The sequence below is a fragment of the Lemur catta genome, chromosome 3 (genome assembly GCF_020740605.2).
Source record: "Lemur catta isolate mLemCat1 chromosome 3, mLemCat1.pri, whole genome shotgun sequence".
Classification (NCBI taxonomy): Eukaryota; Metazoa; Chordata; class Mammalia; order Primates; family Lemuridae; genus Lemur; species Lemur catta.
In genome coordinates, this window is record NC_059130.1 from 74141835 (window position 1) to 74164611 (window position 22777).

Consider the following 22777-nt stretch of genomic DNA (forward strand, 5'->3'; position numbering starts at 1 on the left):
AGAGGGTGTAAAGTATAGGTGAGTAGCACCCCAATGGCTTTCTCAGTGAAGCTTCGCTTGTCCTTTCATCACTTCACCACCCCTCGCCCTGCCCCAGGAGCCATCTCACATTAAGCAGCTACCTTGGATTTCTTGGGGACGCTGGACCTCTTTCCTAGCTATTTGTCCCCCATCATTTTTGGCTTATAGAAGGGACTTGTTCTTTTCTCTGACTTTCCACTTGCCTGCAGGAAAGCTGATTGGCCAGTGCTTTTCTCGGGCAGGCATGGCAATATACCTAGGATAGAGATGAGGACTTCCTGGAGACGTGCTCAATCGGCGCATCCCTGTGTGGAAAGGCCTGCGTCTTTCTGCCCGTGACAATCCTCTGCAGTCTGAGTCTGCTCCTTCGAAACCCTGGAGCACAGGTTTTCTCGTGTCAGAGTGCCAGCCCCGTAACAGGCCCGAAGTAGTAAGTGTGAGGAGCTGCGATGCCTTTCCACACTTCCCTTCCCGGGATTCTGAATGAATTCTCCACCCAGCCACAATATGTCTCCAAACCCGTTGGAGAAACATGAAGCTTGGCCAGCCCCTAGGACCTGTGGGCTTCTATATCAAAGCTGCTGGTCTGGTTATAGGTGTGGGAAACCATGGATTGATTTCAAATCTATAAATGTCTTATGCTCATACCCTACAACTGTGCCCCATGGAACTGGTATAACCAGTGTCCTTGTTTTATAGGGAAGGTTTTCCAGCGCCAAATGTAGCCTGGCCTTCCTGCCACTCTCCCAGGGAGTTCAAATTGGATTCTTCGCCTTCATTATCTCCAGAGGGTGGGGGTGGAGGAGAAGTATTGCCCACGCGGTATCCCAGGAGTCACGGAACTAGTGTTTTATTAAATGCAACATAGTCATTAAAGCTGAACTTTATTTCTGAGTCCATGGAAGGCAGAAGAGAAAATGATTCAGAGGGCCAGCGCTTTTCTGTTTCTGAGTTTCGTGATGCAGGTTTGGATTAGGGGGGTGCACGGTGGGAAGCTCCTAGTGCCTGAAACCTGGTAATTCCTTTGAATGAAAGGTAGATGTCACTTCCCTAATAAAATGACAACAATAGCTCACCCTTCAGGACTTTCTGCTCTGTTCTAAGCATTTTCCATGCAGTAACTAGTATAATGATAGCCAAATCCTAGGAGGTAAGTCCTGTTCTAACGGGTAAGGAACCCAAGCGTCCATGCTGGTGGGAGGGTAGAGGCGTGATACCACACAGTCCAGTCAGGGAGGCAGGAGGGTCACTTGAGCAGGCCAGTCTCCCTGTGGTTTCTATTTTTTATATGCACCATGAAAGATGGCAAAATGCCCTAAGACTACAGGCCGTGAAGCTCCGGAAGGCCGAGTCTGGTGTTTCTAGGGGTTGGGAGCTCTAAGTTTTGACTTCCCCACCTCATCCACAGGAATGATGACACCTCTGCCCCAGAGGCGCACAGGGGGTAAGGAGATGATGTGTGAGGATCGGGCAGAACGTGCTATATAAATTTAATGACCAGTATAGGAAGCTTTACTTGGTGTGAAAGGGAAAGACAAGAGTGGTGTTGCAATGGCCAGCATGAAGAAACTAGTGTCTCTTCCACAGAGTGACTGGGAGGTCACCTGAAGTTTTACTAGCTGACCTAGACAGAGATTTGTTTTTGCTTTTGTTTTTTATGAATTAGTTACTGACATTTAAAAATGGGGAGATGTTTTATAAGAACCTGAATTTCTGGCTTCTCTTCAAAACAAATAAGATCTGGTAAGACAGACCTGTGCTACCTCGTGACAGCTATTGACTGGAGCTCAAAGCAGCTGCCTCGTTGAGCCAGGGCTGCCTCCCCCGTCCACACCCAGCCTGTCTGCGACCACACGTGTGGTTAGGGGCAGAACCGTGACACGAGCCCCGGTGTTCCCAGACTTCCAGCTCAGTTCTCTTTAAACCATATCATGCTTCTCTGGTCAGATTTATGAAATGGCGTTGTGTTGGTTTCAGCAGTTCTTTTGCTCAAAGCTCAGATTAGGGAATTCCAGACATTATTACGAGCGATACTTGCAGCCTCCCAGGAACACTGCGTATTTTTCCCCTGTAGAAAGCTCGGAAGGGTATTTGGTCTCAGTTGAGTGGCTAATTTTCACAAAATGTTCTTGATTCAGCTGTTATATTTCTTTAGAATTCTATTCTTTTCTACCAATAAAGGTAGTAGAGACTAGCAGGGCCCTGGGGTGATCTGGACTGAAGTTGAAGTCCCGGCTCTGCCACTTACTGGCCATATTTTCTTGGACAATTTGTATAAGTTCTTCATAAGACAATTGTGAGGGCCAAAGGAGAGAATGCTGGCACATGCTAGCATCTGACGAAGGAGAGCCATTGCATTTATTAAAGACTTAGCATATTCTCTGGTTTGAAGGGCTTCTTTATCACAGCTTAGCCCGTTTGCTTTAAAGAAGATGGTTGTCTTTTAAAGCAATTGCAAAATAGTCATATTCCTCATGTTGCTGACTGTAGTACGCTTAATGCAAGTTACTTAATATCTGAGGACCTCAGTTTAGTCATTAATCAAAAGGAAATATCCACATCCACTTCATAGAGTAGTTGGGAGAATTAAATGTGATAAATTAAATGCAAGCACAGAAGTCACAGGGGTTTCTGTGCTTTTATTCAATGGAGTAACTGTACGTTAAAATAGTGTTTTCAATTTTTGTTTTTAACAGCATATTTTAAAACAGTCTTTCCCTGGTTGAAGCTAGGAGCAGGCCAGCAGGTGAGCCTACCTGGCCTTCTCTCCCTGAGGCACCTGCTCTGAACCAGGCCCACCCCTGACATTTGTGGGGCCCGGGGCAAGGGTATCAATGAAGGCACGTCTGCCATATGTCTAAGTGTTTAAAAGTGGTAAATCAGGCCAACAAACTGTTAAGCCAAATGTGTTCCATCCTCTGATTATGACAAATTTATCTTCATAATGACCTGGAAAGCCAGGTTTGAATTTAGGATCTGTGGACTCCTTGGGATTCTGTGTCAAAGTGTGACTGACCAGGAAGTGTGGGCCTCTCCACCCCTTTTCTTCCCATCCCTGGCTCTATCCCATACAGAGAGGGGCCTTGCATGCTTGTGCGTGGACATCCCAACTGCCCAGGCTCAAGCTCTGTTCATGTCTTCCTACAAATAGCAGCCTTTTGACCACTCCTGACCACCCAAGGGTGCACAAGTGGTTGTGTAGTTCCTCTTGGGAGGCTGCATGTGCAGAAAAGGCCAGACAGGCCTTGGAAGTAGGATCAGAGCTGTCTGGACAGAGGGTTCTGGGGTCCCACATTCCTGCTGCATGGTCTAGAAGTGGGGGGTGGGTAGGCTCCAGGCGTCCCTTTCACATGGCGGTCTTCCTGTACTGTACGGAAAGGAAGAGCTACAAGGAAGAGGGCCAGACCCTTTAAAAGTGTGGCGCCCAGATCCAGGGCCCCTCCTGCCTGTGTCCAAGGCCCTTGCTGCCCTGAACCCAAGGGCTCTGAGGAGCACCCTAAGTGAGCTGCTCGTAGCCTGATAGAAGCTGATAACTTCTTTTACAGCTTTTCAGATCTGTACTCTTGAGTCCTGTGTTTCCTCACGTGCCTTTTCAACATAGTTGGAAGTCCCAGTTCCTAATCCTAGTGTTAGAAGTGCAAAGGATGTACCTTGGTGCCTAAGATTTACCTCCAAGCTGGGAGCTCTGGCCTGTTCTTTCTGTTGACCACTGGGGCTGCTAAGTGGGAGCAGTTGTAGCCACCCTGGTCTCTGGCCAAGGGCATGGGCAACTCTGAGCATTGCAGCTGCCAAGTGGGGGGTTGCACAGTTTCTTCTACAGATTCTTGCTATTCCCCATGTCCAGCCCTGGGTCTCTGTACTGCCCGGTGTCCTTAGGTTCAGACTCTCTCCTTGGACTGTGCAGAGATGGGAGAATGTGGGAGAACTGAGGGTCTAGGCCATTCCATGTGCACACCCTGACCCAGTCACCTGTTGTCACTGCCATGGGTTACCCTGCCTTCCGCAACCCTGGTTGCTTTCAAATTCTGAGTGGCTTAGGGTTCTGTCAGACACATTGGCCCACTTTTCCAGAATATTTCCTCTCTGGGAGTTTAGGCTATGGCTGCCAGGAAACCTTCAGCTGTTTTCATCTGTAAAAAATTGTTGTAATCTCTGGTCTGCTCATGTCTCTGCAGTTTATTCCCCTTGGGACTTAATATCTTTTGTTTCCCTTTAGTGTCTTTTCTTGTGGAATTTCAGGAGGAAGGGGAGGAAAACACAATGTCCTTTGACTGAGGATTTAAATAATAATAATGATAATAAAATAGGTGCAGATGTTCATTGAGGGTTGCCTCTACATCGGATGGCCTCGCATCCCTTCTTCTGCATATCTCTTCCTCTTCCTGGATTTCCTCCAAGAATGAGGGACTTAACAGCTTGAAACCACGCTAGACCAGTGGATAGAAAAGCTCTAATTTTCATATAGCAGTTATTCTTATCTTTTCCACTATGTGTTCAGCTTCCATAAACATTTATTAAGCACCTACTGCACACTAGATAGTGTTCAGCATTTTCACTAACTTGACCTTCTTTAATCCTTATCACTACCCTGAATAATACCAAAGTGGGTATTATTTTTCAGATGAGCAAACTCAGGTGCCCAGATATTGAGACTTTACTGAGTAGCCAAAGCCTAGAATTGAGCCCATGTTCATAACCCTAGTGTAGCTGGCTCTTCAATCTTTTTTGGAAATGTGGTTTGTCCTTTTTGTTGTTGTTCCTCATTAAGACATCTCTGTTCTTAAAGTTGCTCAATGTTCTGTCTGTATAAAACAGACAAAATGAGTAGATGCACTTTTTATTAATCTAATCTCCTTAATGAGTTCTGTAGTGAGTTAAACCCATTTATGGTCCTTACTGATATGGAAGTATATGTGAGCATTCATTAATACAATTACGTGTCTATTATTATATTCTTATCTGTGTATAAGTCTTTAATTTTGGAAAAACTTCTTGCCTTTGACATTAACTTTGTCTACAATATGAAGAGGTTTTGAGTTTTAGAGAGGTAGCAGATCCTATATTTGAGAACTTTGGGGAGTAATTTTAAGAAGGGTGCTTTCAGACCAGAGTGTGTTCAGAGGAGAGTACCAAAGGAACTTATATCTGAGGGGTGGTCAAAAAATTTGGTCCTATTTATCAGAAAGGAGAGAAAACACAGGCAGATGAGGTATAGTTTTCAAGCACCTTATGCACTTTTTGTGGAAGAAGGAAGGACCTCATTTTCCATGTGCCTACTCCAGGCAGATCTAGGACCAGTAGTACAAGTTACAGAGGAAGTTCTGACCATGAGTCAAAGCTGACCATTTGAGCTGCCTCAGAAGGAGTGAGTCCTCCATCTCTGGAGGAGTTTAAGTGGACGCTGTTGACTTTCTGGCAGAGTGGTTATGGGAGGGGACTCAGCATTCAGCCGAGACTTTCATCTTATTACTTTTAAGCCTCCAAGTTTGGAATGTGATAGGAATGAATATATCTCTTTAGTTGGTTTCCATGGCAGAGCCTGTAGGAATTTCTTGAACAGTTTCCAAAGTATCTTTCCAAAAGCCATTTCTGAACTGTGCATTCTTTACAGGAGAAAATGCAGAAGTTTCCATGGACGTTTCCCTGGCTTACCGTGATGATATGCTTGCCGAGTGGACTGAAATGGCCCACGAGAGAGTCCCACGGAAACTCAAGTGCACCTTCACGTCTCCCAAGGTAGGTTACCTTGATGTCTAAGTTGATGGAGTTTTTATTTGGTTCCCAGGTAGGTGGAAAGATTTACTTACACTTCACAGATATGTCCCTTATTTCTTTGCATGCACGACCACAAAGGTTGGTCATTATGCTTCATCTTAGCAGAAAGAAGAGCAATGTTGATTATTTCATGTCCCTGCAAAGGAGGAAAGAATAGAGGAAGGAATGTCTGTTTGAAATGGTTTAGTTGTTTCTCTCCATAAAACAATTCTTGGTTATTTGGTAAATAGCTGAAAGTGTTTGGAGAACATTGCTAAGTTATTGTGAGGGGTGAGAATCTAATCTGTTCATGTTACGTCCAATACTTGTGTCTGCTTCCCAGTTTCTTAGGCATCTGTGTGTTGCCAAAGTTAATGTGCAGGTATGAAGACTAACAATCCCAGTGAAAACCACAGACAAATACAGGACCTAAGGGAGGAAATGTAGTTTCATTTAAAACCTCCTCGTTATCTTACCCATTTTTAGGACTCTCCCTTCTCCAGGAGAACTCATTCAACACCCCCGCTGGAGGGAGGTTACTATCCTGCATTGACAGCAGGGAGACATTTTCCTGTGGGTAAAGTCCTTAGATTCCTCATAAATTAACACACTGGGATTGACTCTGACCCCCAGGGGACAGTGGGATTGGGTGGTATAAGCCGGGGCCTTTTCAAATGGCAGTTGCTGCTCCCATACCCCTCCCCCTAACCCCACCCACTTTTGAAAGTCTCAGTGAAGGTGAGATGGAGCCGTGGTTATTATTACTCATGGTTACTCACACCACACTCCTCAAGGGTGTTGGCCTGGAGCACCACCAGTTGGGTGATCTCGGGTGTCCTTTCAGGGGCAGAGATGTTCTCATTTTCCTCAAGAGAAGTGCACGAGAGGCCAGACTCTCCACTGAAGCACATTCTTAATTATGTCTTTTGGCATTTGACAGCTTCAGCTCAGTTGCCCCTGAAGGATTTGGACAGCTTGGTAATACCCGCTCCTTTGAACGATGTAGTTCCTTTCCTATCCGACCGCTGGCGTCTCCTAACTTTTCCTTTGCCTGTAACTGTGAAGTTAGGGTTTCCTGTGAAATAGTAGGAACGTCAGGTTGAAGCCCCTGAGTACCGTGCCCCAGCCTTATCCACCCTTCCCTAAAGAGGAGGAAGGTGGGGCAGGGGCAGTCTCACTGCATCAACATGAGTTAAATGGAGTGGGAGCATGGATTTGGAGCAAAGCACAGTTGGCTTTCCAGGTGTTATCACTGACTATGTGACCTCAGAGAAGCTTCCATAATCCATCTGAGCTTCAGTTTCTCTTCTGCAAAATGGGATAATAATACCTACCTTGGGAGTCTTTATAAGGACCAGATGAGATAATGAACATAGGCAAGATGACCTTATAATGTAACATCTTGTCTAAGACACACTTGAGAGTCAAAGGGGATGTTAACCAGATGGGCCACCAGCACAGGAGGTGTAAACTGAGGTTCACAGGCAAACCTTACACCCGACAACCTGAACGCTTATTGCAGTGCCGGGAGCTCCCCTAGATTTCCTAGACCAGAGCTACAGAAAGTATGTTCTAAAAGACCAACCATATCAGCATTACCTGAAAGCTGGTAGGAAATACAACTTCCCAGCCACACCCAAAACCTGCTGAATCACAATCTCAGGGTGCAAGACCAGGGGGTCTGTGTTTTGACAGGCCTTCAGTTCATTACTTTAAGCTTGATAAAGTTTGAGATCCACTGCCCTAGACCCTCTGCTGAGTGCCAAATATAGGGCTCCCCCACCCCACCCCACCAAAGCCATGTGTAGGTAAAAATGAATGGTAGAGAGACACGACAGGAAGCAGGAGAGAGCACTAGCTACCATTTTATAATCTTTGTATGCAATGGAGGAAATTAATGAAAACCTTTCTAGCTGTCACTGCAAGTTGATGCCATCTTTGAGAGGAGAGACTGGTTGAACATCCACGCTAGAGGGCTTTTGGATATGGAATTTCATCCTCAGAAAACAGAAAGTCGTTTCTCACCTTACTTATGCACGTGCAGCACCCACCCCCCAGCAGAGGGAGGGCGAGGGATGTTTGCCTACAACTGCTTCTTAATGATGGCTGCTTAATTATCTTTAGGATGTGTTGATCCCTTTCAAGAAAGATATTAAACCTTGAAAGGTGTAAAGGAAATGAATCATCAAATCTGTGCTTTTTGATTGCAGTGAAATTTAGTCTTGAGTCTGAACATTAAATGAGAAATTGCTTTAAAGCTTTTAGTCCCCGGTGGATTGTGAAGTTTAAAAAAAAAGTCAAGTTGCCACCTGCTGTAATTTGTCCTAATTAGCCAGTCTCATGCTGGAGTTGGGGGAGGACTGAGGGGGGTGGGGGAAAGGAAGGAGAAAGAGAAAGGAATCTTTCTTCTTAAATGCCCTAAATACTGGCAGAGGCAGAACTTCAGTGCGTAAAAAAGAAGTCCCAACAGGATACAGTGAATTTGTCTCCCAGACAGGCCAGGCCAGGATCCTGGAAGCCAATGTGTCTCTGTAAATTTGCTGAACTTAGGTAAATTTGTCTCATGGGTGGCGCTGGTATTACCCTTACTGTAGACAGGGAAGCATAGGACACCCAGACACCCATGGCAGGAAATCTGACCCCAGAGGCCATCTTATTTAACATTCTTGCTTTACTTAGGGGGAAACTGAGGCCAAAGGAGATGGGGTGACCCAAGGTGTGCCCAGTGAGGGACAAGGTGGGGACTAGAGTCAGAGCCTCCTGCCTGGAGTTGAGGACTCTCCTCACAGCACAGTGCCTGCCTTTGGGCACGGCTGAGGCGGAGTCATTCCCTCCGTCCTGCTGCACTGCCGTCCCCTTCCCCGTCGGAACTGGGGGCCGCAGGATGGCGTGACTGGACTCGGAAGGCCCATGTCCTCATCCTACTACTTTTGGGACCTTGGGCAAGACATACATCAAATGGTAGTTTTGTTCCCCTCCCCTTCAAATTCTCGATTTCTATAAATAAAACAAGACCCTGACTTATTTTATTTATAACACATCAGCAAACTGTCCTCTTGCTGTTACCACAGACGGTAGTCAGCCTCCTCGATGCAGCTTAATCTGAGGGTGAGTTAGAGCCTGTGGTGTGTTTCCAGTAGCACCTGCAGAGCCCTAATTCCAGCCCCGATGTGTAGGTGTAAGAGAAAAGAGTAGAGGGGAGAGAAAACTGATCTCTGCAGGAAGGACCATCCACCTTGCAATGGAGGTTTGAAAAAGAAGCAGAATTCTTTCTACAGAATTTTTAAAAATCTCACATGCCAACTCTAACTAACTGGTGGTGACTAACAAGAGCTGCTGTCACTTTAGAGGGCAAAACATGGCCGTGACTGATGAGTTATGTCTGCCACGGTGGGGAGGGAAGAGGAGAGTGGGACCACGTGAGCCGCGTGTGTCTTCTGTCTCCGTGCAAGTCCCTTTACCTCGTGGTAAGCTCTGGCCGTCCAGTAAGGAGCCTGCTCTCAGTCTCCTGCCACCGTGCGCAGGGCAGTACCTCTTAAATTGTTTGGCGGGAAGGAAGCCCAAGACCCTTTTCTAGAAACTGGGCTAAATTTTTATTAGGATTTCTGCTCCTTTCTGCCATCTTGCCTATTGGGCAATTAGGAAGCTTTTGGGGCAGAAAATTCTGAGTTTCTGTAGTAGACAATCTCATTATTACCTTTCTTCCCTTTCTGTCTTCTGCAAATTCCAAGGGCTCCTTGGGTTGCTCCTTGTCCTGTCAAGTCAATAAAAAGAAGATACTTTCAGCTTCTTGTAGCTTCTTCTTCAGGCCCAAACCATGAAAATAATTCGCCATCATCAAAGAGTGTAATGAACTTCAGCAAGAGCTTCCTCCTAAACATTTAAGAAGTTGACTGTTCCACAGAGCCTGAAAGATCTCCGATGACACACTGCAAATAAAAAGCTCTCCTAGCCCTGGTAGACCAGATTAGTCTGATGTGAGGCTCTTAAGAAGATTATAGACCCAAAAAGGTGTTAATAGATTGAAGATATCTCTGCTTTTTACCAAAAATTTCTGGTTCTACCTTGAATGTGGCTGATTTTTTTCTTTTTAGGGCTGTGGGTAGCTGGGTGATGTGCCCTGTAATCTGTACCTCTGAGGTGTACCTTTAAACATTAGCTTTCTAAAATTGGTGATATGAGTCCAAGGTAAGAGAATGCAGATGCAGTCTGTTGGAAGTAGTGATCCTGCCTCAAACCCTCTGCTCTTTTTCCAGACCCCAGAGCACGAGGGCCGTTACTATGAATGTGATGTGCTTCCTTTCATGGAAATCGGCTCTGTGGCTCATAAGTTTTACCTTTTAAACATCCGGCTGCCTGTGAATGAGAAGAAGAAAATCAACGTGGGCATTGGGGAAATCAAGGATATTCGGTTGGTGGTAAGTGAGTGACACTCATCTAGCAGGCTATGACGCTAGAACACTGGCCAAGCACGCTGGTTCTCCGCATGTGTATTGGAAGGGAACTCCGTCTCACTCTTGGTAGCTCCACGCCTCACTTGTCTGATCTGAGAAATGGGCACAATAACATACCCATGACAGCTGAGATCACAAAGTGAATTCATTTGTGTGAGAGATTACAGAAATTGAAAACAATGCAATTATTGCACCCACTTAAGATTTTAAATGGGCTTAAGATCACTTAAGATCATTATAGCTATTACAAGATCATGATATTATAGTCATAATTGCATAATGAATAATACCAAGATAAAAGTAAATTTTCTTTTTTACCTGTTTCACCTTCTAAGCACAAATGTTAAAGGGAACAGTGGTGTTTTAGGTTCTTTCCATTTTATTTGTTTAATTGGGGGAAAGGTAGGACATATGGAGTAAGGAGGCTATTTCTTTTTAATCTAAAAAAAGGCACACAAGAAATACATATTTATTGTAGAAGATTATAAAGTGTGGGTAAAGATGTGGAAGAGCGTAACAGTTACCTGTAATATCCTACCTAGAGAAATAACCACTATTGAGGTTTTGATATATCTCCTTCCAGGATTTTTCTATACATATATACATATGTAATAATTCCCTTACAAAAATTGGGATCATACTGAACTGACTTTTATTCCTTGCTTTCTTCATTTAATGGTATATATAACATAAATGGTGAATAGAATATAAATATACTTTCTAATAATGCCTTCATTTTATTGTATAGATTTTCCTTAATACATTTACCAATCTCTACACATTGAGCATCTAGGATATGTGCAACTTTTCAATGAAAACCTTACAGAGACATCTTTGATCGTATTCATAATCTTTCCCTTAGCATGGGGAAAAAAGCTCTTGTAGCCCTGGTAGACCAGATTAGTCTGATACGAAGCTCTGCGAAGGATTGAAGAACTAAGAAAGGTGTTAAAAAACCTAAGGTGTCTCTGTTTTTTACCTTAAAATGTCTGATTCTACCTCAAATGTGGCTTTTCTGGGGGGAGTAGCTGGGTGAACACCATGCTTCCAATGTGCCCTGTAAATCTGTACCTCTAAGGTATGTGTTTAGGCATGATTAGCTTTGTAAAATTGGTGCATACAAGGTAGGAGAATTCAGACACCGTCTATGGGAAATAGTGAGGCTGCCTGAAACCCTCTGCACTTCTCCCAGACCCCAGAGCATGGGGGCCGTTACTGAGAAGGTGCGGCCGTCTTTATTTCTGGGTCTCACATCCTTAGCATACAGTGGGCCCATTCTTAAGCCTTTTGATATATGTTGCCACAATGCCCGAGGAGGGGCCGGGGTGTGTGAGGACAGTGTGTGCTGTGAGTCCGAAAGCTCTGGATCACGGAAGTTCAGCAAACAAGGTCTCCACTCACCTCTCCCCAACATGCATTTGATGTTAGAAAATAATACTAAGATATATTCACCTTCAAAATTATCGCTGGACTCTTTCTAGGGGATCCACCAGAATGGAGGCTTCACCAAGGTGTGGTTTGCCATGAAGACCTTCCTTACGCCCAGCATCTTCATCGTTATGGTGTGGTACTGGAGGAGGATCACCAGGATGTCCCGACCCCCCGTGCTTCTGGAAAAGTAAGAGCTGGTTTCCCAGGGCCTGCCACGCTCCTGTCTTTGCTGGGGTCTAGTTCAAGCAGCCAGTGTGTGATTGGGCCGGTGATTTCACCAGAGGTCATCCTGGACTCCTTTTCTGCCTTCAGCTTTCATGTGCAGATTGTAATTAAATCCTGGGGTTCTGCCTTTCTCACCTTTCTGGCTCGTTCTGCTGTCTTTGCTTCCCATCCCGACAGTCAGAATCAGATGCTTCTCCCTGTTGCACTGGAGGAGCTGCCCTGCTGCTAACTAAGTGAACCCCTCTCGTTTCCCGAAGGTCAGTGCTCCAGCAGACATGCCCCCTTTCTCTCCCCCAGCATCGATGTCTCCCTTTCTGCAGGATTGTCTCCAGTAATATAAACATGCCCTGCCATCGCCTGTTCTTAGACAAAACTCTCCTTTCTCCAGTTTCCCCCTGAAGCCACATGCCCTCTTTCTGCTCCTCTTTTTACAGCAAGGCTTCTCAGAAATCTTGCCCACATGTCTTCTCCTCTGTTCTCTCGAGTCCATTCTAGTCTGGATTCTTCCCGCTGTCAGAATCCGAGTCATGGCACCAAAAATGTCAGGGTGGTTGTCTGCCCTCAGTTCCTGGTGTGCTCTTGGCCAGAGAATGACCAGATACACCAAAGTGTCAAGTCCACACTATTATCTTGGAAAAACCACCAGCAGGGCCAGTATGACGAAATAACCCCAGGCAGGAAGCAGTTTCACACGAGCAGGTCTTTATTACAAGACAAAATGGGTCTGTGTCCGCAAGTGGGGAGAGACAGACTGACCCAGTCAGTCAGCCAGTCACTCATTCATTCATTCATTCACTCCATCCATCCATCCATCCATTCATTCATTAACTCACTCTCTCTGACTTGGATTGTTTCCTTTTCTTAGCCCAGTCTGGAGGAGGCCTCTCGGGAGGTGTGGGATGTTATCAGATAATCAATAGGTGTCCTCAAAATTGCATCTTTGTGTACAAACTCTCTCTAAGAAAGCCCACCTGGGGTAGGGGGTGAACCACAATGCAGATTCAAGCTAACAGCATAATAATTACCCTTAGGTTACTCTAGGTCACTTTCCAAATCCTGTTATGCCTGGGCTGGGGAATTCCCAGACTGAGAAAGGATTCCCTCCTTCCCCAGGTGTAGCAGTTGCTCGGGATAGGATTAAGGGCGGGGCAGCACCAAAATGGAGTGCTCGCCCTTATCCTTCTTCCCAGGTGGAGCAATTGCTTGGAACAGCACCAAAGCCGGGTTCCCCCATCCCGAGAAGAGCCAGAGACCCTAACTATCTACCTAACACCATGACACCACTAAAACTTCTCTTCACAGGATCACCAGTGACATTTGCATTCCAAATCCAAAGGTCCTTTTTCAGTCTTCACTCTTCTCCACTCATCACCAGCCTGGGACATAATTGATCGCTCCCTTTCTCTTCCAGGAGCCTCCTCCCCCCTCCTCTTGGTTCCTCTCCGTTGCTGACCTCACTCAGTTTCCATCCTGCTTCCTTCCACCTTTCCAACCTCTTGAACTGCGGGAGCCAGAGATCAGTCTTTGAACCTCTTCTCTTTATTAGTGTGCTATTTCCCCAGGTGATCTCATCTAGCCTCATGGTCTTGGAACTCACCTAGCCTCTGATGACTCTTAATCTGTATCTCTAACCTCAGCCTCTCCCAACCCTTGACCCAAATATTCTAGCTCTTTACTTAACGTCTTCACTTGCATGGAAAATGTAACATGTACAATGTACTGGATTTCCTCCCACTTCAAACCTGTTCCCCCCCTCCCATTTTAGTCAAAGGCAACTCTATCCTTTCAGGTGCTCAGGCTGGAAAGGTAGGAGTCATCCTATACTTTTTTTTTCATACCTCTCTTCCCACCCACCAAGAAATCTCACTATTTCTACTGCTACTACCCTAATCTAACTAACCCACCATCCTTTCTCGCCTGGATTATTGGAAACAGCCTCTCAACTGCCCTCCTTCCTTCCACCCTGTTCCTCCCTACAGTCTGTTCACACAGTAGCCAGAGGGCTCCTGGTTCAAGTGTTAATCAGATCCTGTCACTCCTCTGCTCACAGCTGCCCCTCCACTGGCTTCTAGTATTCTTTGCTGTGGCTTACAAACCCCTTAATGGTCTGGCCCCTTGCCACCTCTGCTCTTATCTCCCATCCTCTTCACCACCCACCAGCCCCCTTGACGGTGCTCAAACACATCTGGCATTCCTCACTCCAGGGCCTTTGCACTTGCTCTTCTCTTCATCTGACATGCTCTTTCCCGATGTCTTTGTGGCTCAATTTCTCATTTCCTTCATGCCTTGCTCTAATGTCTCTTATCTGAGAGGCCTTTTCCTGTCCACCTTATGTAAAATCATCACTCTCCACTCTCTTGCCTAGCTTCATTTTCTCCATAATGCTCATTCTTCATTTATTTATTACCTTTCCCCTATACTCCCCCATCACCCCATCTGAAAGCAAGGATCACAAGAGCAGAATCCTTGCTTATTTTGTTTACTACTGTATCCCCAGCATCTAAAATAGTGACTGCACATAGTAGAAGTTTAATAAATATTTCTTGAATGAATGAATGAATCATGTCACTTCATGGTTCCTTCAAGATAAATTTTAAATTCTCTAATGGAGCATGCACGTTTCTTCATAAGGTTGGCCTTGTTATTTCTCTGGTCTCATGTCCTATCAGTTCCTGATATGCGCTACATGCAGATCTCCGAATGCTCCAGGCTCTTCCAGGCCTCTGTACCTCCATCCAGGCTCTGCCCTCTGCTTGGAACACTCTTTCAAGCTCCCTAACCTCCACTCACAATTCAGCTCGATTTCTGCTTCTGTCCAAGTCAGAAGTACCAGTAGCAGCCTTCTATGTGTTTATACTTGCACGATATTGCTTATCATACTCCATGCAGTTGTCTCTTTCTCTGGCTCTCCCACTAAATGCATCTCCGTGAGTGAAAACGCTGGTCCTATTCATGTAGGTGTCTATAGCCCTAGCACAAGGCCTGCCACATAGTCTATGCTTCATGAACATACATATTTCATGGGTGTAGAAAAAGGTGTGACTAAATCAATGATATAAGAATGATACTGTAATAGAGAAGTGGAAGTTGATAGTGTGATGGGGCAAAGTGAAATAAAAGCTAAATAAGCAACCAAAAGAATTTCTATTTCAAATGTGTTTGGAGTCATTTATTATTGAAATGAGTATGCTTATATAACTCATAGTTGCTGAGGATGTCACAATAATACTAAGTGTTCTTAATTATCAGGTTAATGATAACCTAAGAGAGGACAGTTGTATTCATTGAGGTCTATTTGAGAAGGCAAAGGGGCAAAAGCATTGTCCGAAGCTCTTCATCTGAGGCGGTACCACAGTAAAGCGTGCGGCACTGGGGGTTAGGTTCAATTATATAGAAAGGTTAACGTAACACTTCTCCATTCTGCAGTGGTGCCAACCAAATAGGACATTTTGCCTCTCTGGGTGGCAGCTTACTATGAGAGCTAAGAAACTGATCCAATGGCTTCAGTCCCAATAAGTAACATCTCAATTTTCAAAATGGAGTTCTGAGCATTTTGTGAAACTCTGCCTTCCAGATGAATAAAATGACTTTCCTGATATTTTCTCACTCTCAGAGTCATCTTTGCCCTTGGCATTTCCATGACCTTTATCAATATCCCAGTGGAGTGGTTTTCCATTGGGTTCGACTGGACCTGGATGCTGCTGTTTGGTGATATCCGACAGGGCATCTTCTATGCAATGCTCCTGTCCTTCTGGATCATCTTCTGTGGCGAGCACATGATGGTAAGAGCCCCCGGGGAAGGGACAGATGTCTTCATCACAGCTGCCCTGTGCGGGCTGCTGAGCTGAACCCCACCGCCCTCTGCCTCAAATCAGCAGTGGGCAAGGCAGAATAAACTGGTAGTTACACGTGGGAGCTCTGGCGTCGGGCCCTCTGGTTCAGATTCTGGGTTTACCACATATTGACTAGCTAAGTGGCCTTAGGCAAGTGACATCATCACTCTGAATCTCAGGTTCCTCATCGAGAAAATGAGATTTAAAGGCCTGATGTATAGTGTTTTTGTGAGAATCAAATGAGAGAATGTGAGTAACTTACCCAGGAGAAGATAAATCTATACTTTCTAATGATGATGATTATTTCTCATCCTTTGGCTTCAGCCCTGCTTGTCCTGTCCCCAGGAACAGGTTTGCCACCAGAGAACACAGGCCTCACTCCTTCCAGCTGGCAATTTGTCCAGATGGCCTAGTAACTCCTATGACCCTGAAATACTGACCTCCCTGGTCTCCTCTGTTGGCACAGACACCAAATCGTATTTCAACAGGGATTGAAGGTACCATGGACAAAAATAAAAAAGGCACTGTCATCACACTGCGGCTTAGATGACGTGCCAGCTGGAACTTGGTCCTCACGTCAGGCACATGGGCTTCCTAGTAGAGTGGACTTTTTTTAAGTTCTATTAGGGTTTGATCCTAAAAACCAGACCTCTGAAGCCTTGCTACCCTTTCAGGAAAGCAGTGCAAGAGGAGAGAGAGGCTTCTGCCTGCTGCTGGCCCGTACTGGAGGGGTCCTTCCATGGGAGGGGTCCGCCTGCAGAGACTTACGGAGAATGAGCCTCTGCAGCAGGGACTGGGAGTGGAGGGGCAGGTGATTATTTCCAGGTGGGGGAGATTGTCCAGAGTGCACTGGTGTGGCTTGTCCCACCTGGGTCCCTTCCTGGACACTAAGATATGTCTTTTGTTTTTCCCTTTTTTCTCACTCTGTGTTTCTCCATTTGCTTTCCCTTAGTGTCTTTGTTGGTCTGTAAGGGGGATCGTTCTTGGCTTTAATGAAGATAGGGAAAAAGTATGTCTATATTTCTAACCATGAAAGACTGCTAAAACTTGACATTTTTAAATGCCTTAATGTCTTTATTTTGTCCTCTGGGGATCACTCCACCTTTACAAATACAATAGGAATTTAATTCTAAATGACTTACCTTGTGGACCACAAAACTTCCCCTGCCTAGGGTATGAGGCCTTTCCTTGTGTCCCCGCAGCACCCTGTTCTTATCGCCATCAGAGCGTGCATGGGTGGGCTTTGTCATGGTCTGTGTATGTCCCCCAGCAGAAGTGAGCTCCTAAAAATTTTTGTCCTCTTCTTCCTTGCATACCTAGAGTCTAGTATGGTGCTTGGTACACAATAGGTGGTTAGCAACTGTTGTTTGAATGACTGAACTCACCTACACAATTGCTTTTCTCTCTTCCTGTCTTTGTTTCCTTTCTCACTTTGGTTTCCGTCAGGATCAGCATGAGCGGAATCACATCGCAGGGTACTGGAAGCAAGTCGGCCCGATTGCCGTTGGCTCTTTCTGCCTCTTCATATTCGACATGTGTGAGAGGTGAGCAGGTGCCGAGATGTACCTCGCTGTGTCCACACCCATTGCTCAGGAGGAGTGTTTGAAAAGGGGAATGGTGGTCGGGAACCTTGGGGATGAAAGCATTGCACATGGCCACATCCACAAACAAGGACTGGGATTAAGTCAAAGGCACAGCTCTTTGCAGTTGGAAAATGTTTGGGCCGATCCTGTTCTATAAGTTCTGTTTCTCTAGGTTTCCTATGATGTTTCTTAGCCTAAATACAGACCCCACCCCGACAACTGCAAAGCTAAGAATATGTGAAAAATTCCCCTCTGCCTTTATATTAATTGTGTCTTGTCTTACCCTCTCGTTTTCTTTGTAGAGGGGTACAACTCACGAATCCCTTCTACAGTATCTGGACTACAGATGTTGGAACAGAGCTGGCCGTATCCTTCCTCGATGGGCTCAGGATTTTATTTCTTTCCCTAGGCGCCTGGTCCCCAAGATCATTTTCTAAGACTCTGCTGATGCTCTCCATATGTGCTCAGCCAGAGCTTTGATCCTCAGACCAATGATAACAGCACAATTAAGGCAAATAATGAGAATCACTGCTTGCTTTCAAGCCCGGGTGAGAGCAGGCGAAATGAAGAGGTTGCAGCCTGTCCCCATGGCAGAGAAATCAGAGTTGCTGGTCTCCCCGCAGCCTGTCTAAATTATCTATTAGACACTGTTTACTGCAGACCGAAGCATGACTAGCTTTTCCCTGGAGCCACGGAGGCTCATCTCTGGGCCCCTGTGGGACAGCCTGTTTCTGAAGTCCCTTGTGTGCGAGACTTCTTACAGTGACCTTGGTGTGCTGGCGTACCACGCTGCGCTATTCATTTCTGAGACCGAGTGGAGATAAGGCTAAGGTGATTAGTTCCAGAGGAGTCGCTGAGGCTTCTAGTTGGTTGGCATAAACTCTGCCTGAGTCATCATCGCGAAGCAGAAGTGACAGTCTTAGCTTATCCCTTTTAGGATGCTGGATTTAAATATTTTATCTTCCTGAATAATATGTTAAATGCTCTTAGAGAAACAGACTCTCCTCTGGAGTGGGGAGAAAGGGGTGGGGTGTACTCTTCCTCGATGGCTCATATTGCGACATGTGATGGTAAACGTGCTTTGTCCGGCCACGATGTTTATATGGGTTTCTCAGTGTCACAAGAACTTTGTGAGCACACTAAATCTGTAGCATCAATACCTTAAAGATGAGAGAGTAGAGCTCCACCCTTCCTCCACCCAACCCCTACCCATCAAAGAATGTTCGCTGCACAACAAGGGGAACATTTATAATGTTAAGTCTAATTCAGCCCCTTCATTTTACAGATATGGTGGAGGTCTAAGGAAGCAAATAAAATTCCAAGTCCTGCAGCAAATAGTCATATTCCCTTCATCCCAGGGCACTGGTGGTTATAGGAAAGAAGGACAAACTGCATTAGATATATTATTTAATGAAATATACATGCTGAGTTCACAGTTACTAAAAAAAATTTTTTAAAATAGGCAATTTGGGGTAGAGTTTTTGCAACAGAAAGGTGTTGGAGTCAGGTCACCTGCCTTCCAAGCCAGCTCATGCTACCCCAAGCCTTGGTGGTTCTCACATTAGGCTCTGAGGCTGAGTCTCAGTTTCCCCAGTGGGTCCCAGGTAGATTGCCCCCCTGCCTCCTGCGCCAAGTGTCCTTCTGTTCCCTGTTTCATTGGACAAGATTTTCTGTGGCAATTGAAGGTTGCAAACAGTCCTTCACCCCTGGTTTCACTTCAGGACTTTCAAGCCCATGCCCAGGGGCCCTGCACCTGCTGCTGCTATACCTACCCACTATATGTCCCCTCCTCAAAATGGCAAGGCATCTCGATCTCATTCTTAGAAAAATCTATGGACTAACCCAATGCCCAGTGGTTTCCAAACATGGTCATACTTAGTGTCCTAGTATGGGAAAATCTGATTCCACGTATCTGTGCTGGGGTCTGGGCATTTAGATTTGAACTATTCCAGTGATTTTAACGTGGCTGTTCACCTGACCTATATTTAGCAACTGATATACACTGTATTAGCGGTTTTCAAATCTACTGTGCGTATGAATCTCCTGGGGATGTGGGGAAAAGGCAGATTCTGATTTCTAATAAGCATTTCTAATAAGCAAGGCACCATTTCTCTTCTTGCTTGGCTTAGAAAGCAATTTTGAAGACAACCCTCTGGTACGATTGTGTCAGGAAACCTCTCTATCACTGGAATTAGAATACCAGGTTTTAATATTTTACCCCCCTGAACATTTTCTAAATATTTAGAAACAAAATGAGTATTGCCAGTAGAGCTGGGAGAAGTGCTTGTGTCCTTGGCTGGCCTGCCTTTCCTTTACTGGACACTACCAGATGGCCTTCATCATCGTGGCTGGAATCTGCCTCTGCCTCTACTTCCTGTTTCTGTGCTTCATGGTGTTTCAGGTGTTTCGCAACATCAGTGGGAAGCAGTCCAGCCTGCCAGCCATGAGCAAAGTCCGGCGGCTGCACTATGAGGTGGGCACAGATCTCTTGGCTCATTCCACAACGGGTACTTGATATCTCCTACTTGGTGTGTAAATACACACACCCTGGAGACTGGAAAACTTTACTTGCAGATACACATTGAGAAATTCTCATGTAGGATCTCTGGGCAAAATTAGAGGCTAAATCCTACTCTGAGAAGCATCTAGCTGTCCTGTCTAAATCTTGGAGTTTTCTGTGGTATTTATGTGTTTCTCTTCCCAGTAAGGAGTAAACTTGTTCAGCAGGTTCTTCAGCTTTGCCATGGAATGTAGGTGCACTGGGTTGGGGGTCAAGTTGACTCCCGTATGGTAGAATTGGGATTTGGCTTGGGATGAGGCTTTAGTCAAGGTTCCCTTTCCCAGAATTAGCCGTGAGACGGGTTCAGCCAAGGCGATCTGATTTCCAGACTCTTGACAGGCCACATTCCCCTAAAATATCCAGCGGGTGCTCAGATAGAGCTCAGTAATCTCTGTTTATGGATTATGTTCCTTAATCAAGAGAAATACTTAACATTCTCAAATCTCTAACGCAGGCAATACATTCTTGATTGTTCAAGGATCCCTTGGGTTCATGCCTAAGTGGCTGTCCTTGGAGAAATGGGTCTAATTCCTCCGTGAAAAGAAAAGCAGAATTGCAGAACCACGGAATTTTTATATGCAGTGGATCTGCACCTAAGAGCTCCTAATAATAGGCATCGCTCCCTGGAACACAGGTTCTCTTAAATCCTTCTCTCAGGAAACCACAGGCACTTTCTAAGGCTTGCGTGTCTCCAGAGCTGGAGTGACGTGAGAAAATTCAACCAAATCCACTTCATGTTGATTAATATGCACATTTCTTTTTGTTCACTGGAGCAGAATTTTATTACAACTGCAGAAAACTTGGACTTGGTAACTTTGAACCCTTGCAGAGCAGCATAACCAGCTTAGCAGGGAAATCAGCAGCCTCCCTACGTGTTGTGAATATGATTTCCCAGGCTCTCGTGTCACTGTTGTAGGAGAGATAAGAACATAGGAAATATTTGACCCAAGAAACTTTTCAGTGACATTCAACTGTGCAGGAGAAATAGTACGATGTGAAGTCACCTTACTGTCATTCTTAGGGGTTTGGTTTTATAGATTTCTTTAAAATTAGCTTTTTGTAGATTTATATAGTAAGAAAAGGATTGGTGGTAGCTGATGGAATACTAAACCACTCTCTCTCTTTCCCAATAGGGGCTGATTTTCAGGTTCAAGTTCCTCATGCTTATCACCTTGGCCTGTGCTGCCATGACTGTCATCTTCTTCATCGTTAGTCAGGTAAGCAGTCCCTGAGATGGCAAGGTGACAACATCCCTCAAGAGGTCCCTCTGCTCTGCACAGAAAATTCTATAGAGCTTCCAAGGAAAGGAACAGGAGAGGCTATAATTCTGAACAGCTGGCCAATCCATGTTCATTTAGACCACTCTAATCTTGGGCTTAATATCACCTATCCAAGTGGACTGAATTTTTCCTTTCAGTACAACCTTGTAAGAGGTAAAAGTGGCAAAATAAATTAAAAGCCTGTAGCCAGACAGAAGGGCACACGTTTCATTTGCTTAAGAGATAAACTGATCAAGCCCTGTAGCACGACACTAATAAGCATGGATTAATTTGATTTGATCCTTATCTAGCATTAACATAGATCCTTTTACAGTCCCTCAGCCATTCTTTGCAATAATTATATTGCCACTTAAACACGAAACATAACTCAAAAGTCAGTCACCTTGATAGAACCTGTCTTTCCATTGCTTAGTTCTAAAACTCAAAATTTTGCTATACTTGAAAATCTCAGTAATGATAATGATGATAATTTTAAAATACTGGCAACATGTTTTGGAAAGTGGAAAGTCCTGTTTAAAGCTAATATATTATAATACATATCTGTCATTCATTTGAGCTTCACAAAAATCCTGAGTTAAGTAGGGTAGGAATTATTATCTCAGTTTGCTAGAATATGAAATCTAATAGCTTTGGAGAAATTTCCCATTTATGCTATCTTCTACCTGGGTGAGACCATGGATGGATTACTTAACAGTTCTAAGATTTAATTTTCTCATCTGCAAAATGAATTAACAATAGATGTGCAGAAGGTTCGGTGAGTATCACAGGAAGTAATACTTGCACAAGGAGATTAAGTTCTGAGAAATGTGTCATTAGGTGATTTCATTGTTGCGTGATCATAGAATGTACTTGACACAGACCTAGATGGTGCAGCCTACTACACACCTAGGCCATATGGTATGGCCTATTGCTCCTAGACTACAGATCTATACAGCAGGTCACTGTACTAAATACTGTAGGCAATTGTAACACGTAGTATTTGTGTATCTAAAAATATCCAAACATAGAAAAGATACAGTAAAAATATGATATTATAATCTTACAGGACCACCGTCATATATGTGGTGCATTGTTGACCAAAATGGTGTTCAGCAGTGCATGACTGTAATTAGCAGGGCACCTGGCACACTGAGAGCATGATTCAATCCTTAGGGCACTTTTGGTCCTCAGGCATGCTGTGTTCTTGTCAATAGCAAGAAGATTGAATGTTTTGCCTAGGGACATACAATAAGTTAGGGACCAGAACCCAGTTTTTCTAACTCTTTTGACAGTGCTGTCATTTAGCCAACATGGAGAATGGTGGTAGTGCAGACAGACCCTTAGGACATGCCTTGCTCCATTCTGCTAGCAAGTTTCCCTCTAGCACGGAGGCTTCCAAGCATTTTTGTGTATGGACCCCGTGGCAACCTGGTGAAGGCTACAAGTCTCTTCTTGGAATGTTTTTAAACGCGTAAAATAAAATACTTTGGATTTCAAAAAGAATCATATGTATTATACATAGATTTGCAATTATACATATTACAGATCTTATAGGTATATTATAGATTTATATCTACAACAACTAAAATTGATAGGAAATATGATTTGTATTGTTAAGAAAATCACAGAGAGTGCTATTACTATGGGGATATTTCTA

The 22777-nt window shown here is 44.7% G+C and overlaps 1 protein-coding gene across 1 annotated transcript in view; it reads left to right on the top strand.

Moving 5' to 3' along the window:
* WLS (Wnt ligand secretion mediator) overlaps positions 1-22777 on the top strand; it is a 99590-nt gene that overhangs the window by 60050 nt on the left and 16763 nt on the right. Inside the window, exons 3-10 of the mRNA XM_045547773.1 lie at positions 5633-5757; positions 10032-10193; positions 11711-11847; positions 15499-15667; positions 17165-17262; positions 17604-17667; positions 19631-19774; positions 20995-21078. Coding sequence (XP_045403729.1) covers positions 5633-5757; positions 10032-10193; positions 11711-11847; positions 15499-15667; positions 17165-17262; positions 17604-17667; positions 19631-19774; positions 20995-21078 — 983 coding nt within the window. The remainder of the gene's footprint in view (positions 1-5632; positions 5758-10031; positions 10194-11710; positions 11848-15498; positions 15668-17164; positions 17263-17603; positions 17668-19630; positions 19775-20994; positions 21079-22777) is intronic.